The sequence below is a fragment of the Buceros rhinoceros genome, unplaced genomic scaffold (assembly GCF_000710305.1).
Source record: "Buceros rhinoceros silvestris isolate BGI_N320 unplaced genomic scaffold, ASM71030v1 scaffold35550, whole genome shotgun sequence".
Lineage (NCBI taxonomy): Eukaryota > Metazoa > Chordata > Aves > Bucerotiformes > Bucerotidae > Buceros > Buceros rhinoceros.
In genome coordinates this window covers 5,202-7,033 of record NW_010390745.1, presented here as the reverse complement: position 1 = coordinate 7,033, position 1,832 = coordinate 5,202, and the positions used below count along the sequence as shown (strand labels likewise).

At 63.9% G+C, this 1,832-nt stretch overlaps 1 protein-coding gene across 1 annotated transcript in view; it reads right to left on the bottom strand.

The window, feature by feature from the left end:
• Positions 1-1,832, bottom strand: part of ZC3HC1 (zinc finger, C3HC-type containing 1) — a gene marked incomplete at its 5' end in the record, with an annotated part of 7,081 nt that overhangs the window by 923 nt on the left and 4,326 nt on the right. Inside the window, 3 exons of the mRNA XM_010138991.1 lie at positions 185-394; positions 605-811; positions 1,246-1,471. Of these exons, the coding sequence (XP_010137293.1) occupies positions 185-394; positions 605-811; positions 1,246-1,471 (643 nt within the window). The remainder of the gene's footprint in view (positions 1-184; positions 395-604; positions 812-1,245; positions 1,472-1,832) is intronic.

Below are 1,832 nucleotides of genomic sequence, written 5' to 3'. Positions count from 1 at the left end.
CCAGAGGCTGTCAGCAGAGCGCAGGGGGTGCCGAGGCTCTGCAGACACACGCCTGCTCCTTGCCACCCAGCCGGGTCCGTGTCTGGCCCGTCTACCCCGAGTTCTGCCCCCAGGCTCTCAGCCCTGGGCGAGGCTGGAGCCAGCAGCGGTCTGAGCGCTGGCGTTGGGGGTCCCGCAGGCTCACCACAGGCTCTGTCTCGGGTACTCTGTCACCCTTGCTGGTGGCGAGGAGGGTGTTCAGGACCGCTCGCCAGCCCGGCTCTGCCTTCGCGGGCTCTTTCTCTGTCTGGGTCGCAGCATCCTCCAGGGCTTCCCCTGCCGCCACGACGTTGACCCAGGGGCACCAGTCGCGATGCTGAGAGCTGGGGTCAAAGAAGCTCCTCGAAGAAGTGTCCTGGGTGGCGGAAGAGGTGACAGTGAAAGAGGATGGTGACAGCGTGGTTTAAAAGAGACTCCAACAACATGACAAAACCCTCTCTGTACCTAAACACGAGGCCTGAGCTGGCTGTGGGGACAACGCTGGTCCCTGGGATCAGGAGCACCCTGCCCAGATCCCTCTCCTCCCCAGCCAGGCTCTCCCTGTACCTGCACCCAGGTCCCTCACCGAGCTGCTGGACGAGCAGAGCCGTGCCCGCTTGGCTCTGCGGAGAGGGCTGGATGGCACCTCCACGCTGTCCCCCGTCCCCATGCTGCGGGTGACGGGGCGGTTCCTCGGAGTGGGGCTGGCCACCTCGAAGTCACTGCGGTCCATGGGGATAGGGGAGTCCCAACCCCGGGGGCGAGAGGTTGCTGGGGATGGGCTCTTCTCGGGCTGCCAGTGGGGAAAGAACAAGGAATTAACAGAGCTGCTCTGGGCAGCAGCGTGTCCTCTGCCTGAAGGGGACCAGGGGAGAGATCAAAGCCTTCTCAGCCATCCCGTCAGACGCCGTGTCACCTTCCCTTCACACCAGGAGCACCTCAGAGGTGTCTAGTTGGGACATGGGTGGAGGCAGCCCCTGATCTGGAGCACCTCGAGGTAGGTAAGCCCCCGGATGCTGGCTGGGAAGGCCCTTTCTGTGCTCTCCTACAGGAGGGGAGGACAGAGCTGCAAAGGGCAAAGGCAGCAGCAACCCCCTTCTGTTGGACGTTGCCTACAGTGGAGACACAGCACCAAGACAAGCCTCTTGCCAGGTAGGAGGACACCCAGACTACCCCAGCCTTGCCTCCTGCGTGCCCCCGTACCACCCAGGCCTCCCGAGGCCATACCTGCTCGGAACCCGGAGGGAGCGTGTCTTGGCTCCGTGTGAGCATCCTGCGCGGAGATGTGGGCACGAGCGGGAAGCGCTCGGCTGGGCCCGGCGCCGAGTTGCTCGGGCTGCAGGAGTCCAGCTCCAGCCCCGCAGACTCCAGCTGGTGAAAGCCCCACAGTCCCACCCGCCTCATGCAGCGGGAGCAGGTGATCACCGAGAGGTGGACGGAGCCAGACGCAGCGCTGCGAGGACAGAGCCAAGTCACGAGAGAGGGGCAGGGATGAGCTCAGGCCCTTCCCCAAAATCGCAGCTTTCAGCACAGATGTGGGTATTTGCGGAGCGCAGGAACTGTCTCAGTCGCAGGGACCTGAGCCAGCACGTTCCCGGACATCAGAACCCCCGGGCTGAGGCACAGACTTACTGCTTGTGTAGTGCTGAGTAAAACAAGCCCAGTAAACCCCATCTACAGCATTGACTTAAACTGGCTCAACTACATCGAGTCACGGGCTGGTTTGGGGTGAAGGGACCTTCCGAGCTCCCCCAGCCCAGCCCCTGCAGGGAGCAGGGACATCAGCCCCCAGGGCAGGGGGCTCAGAGCCCCAC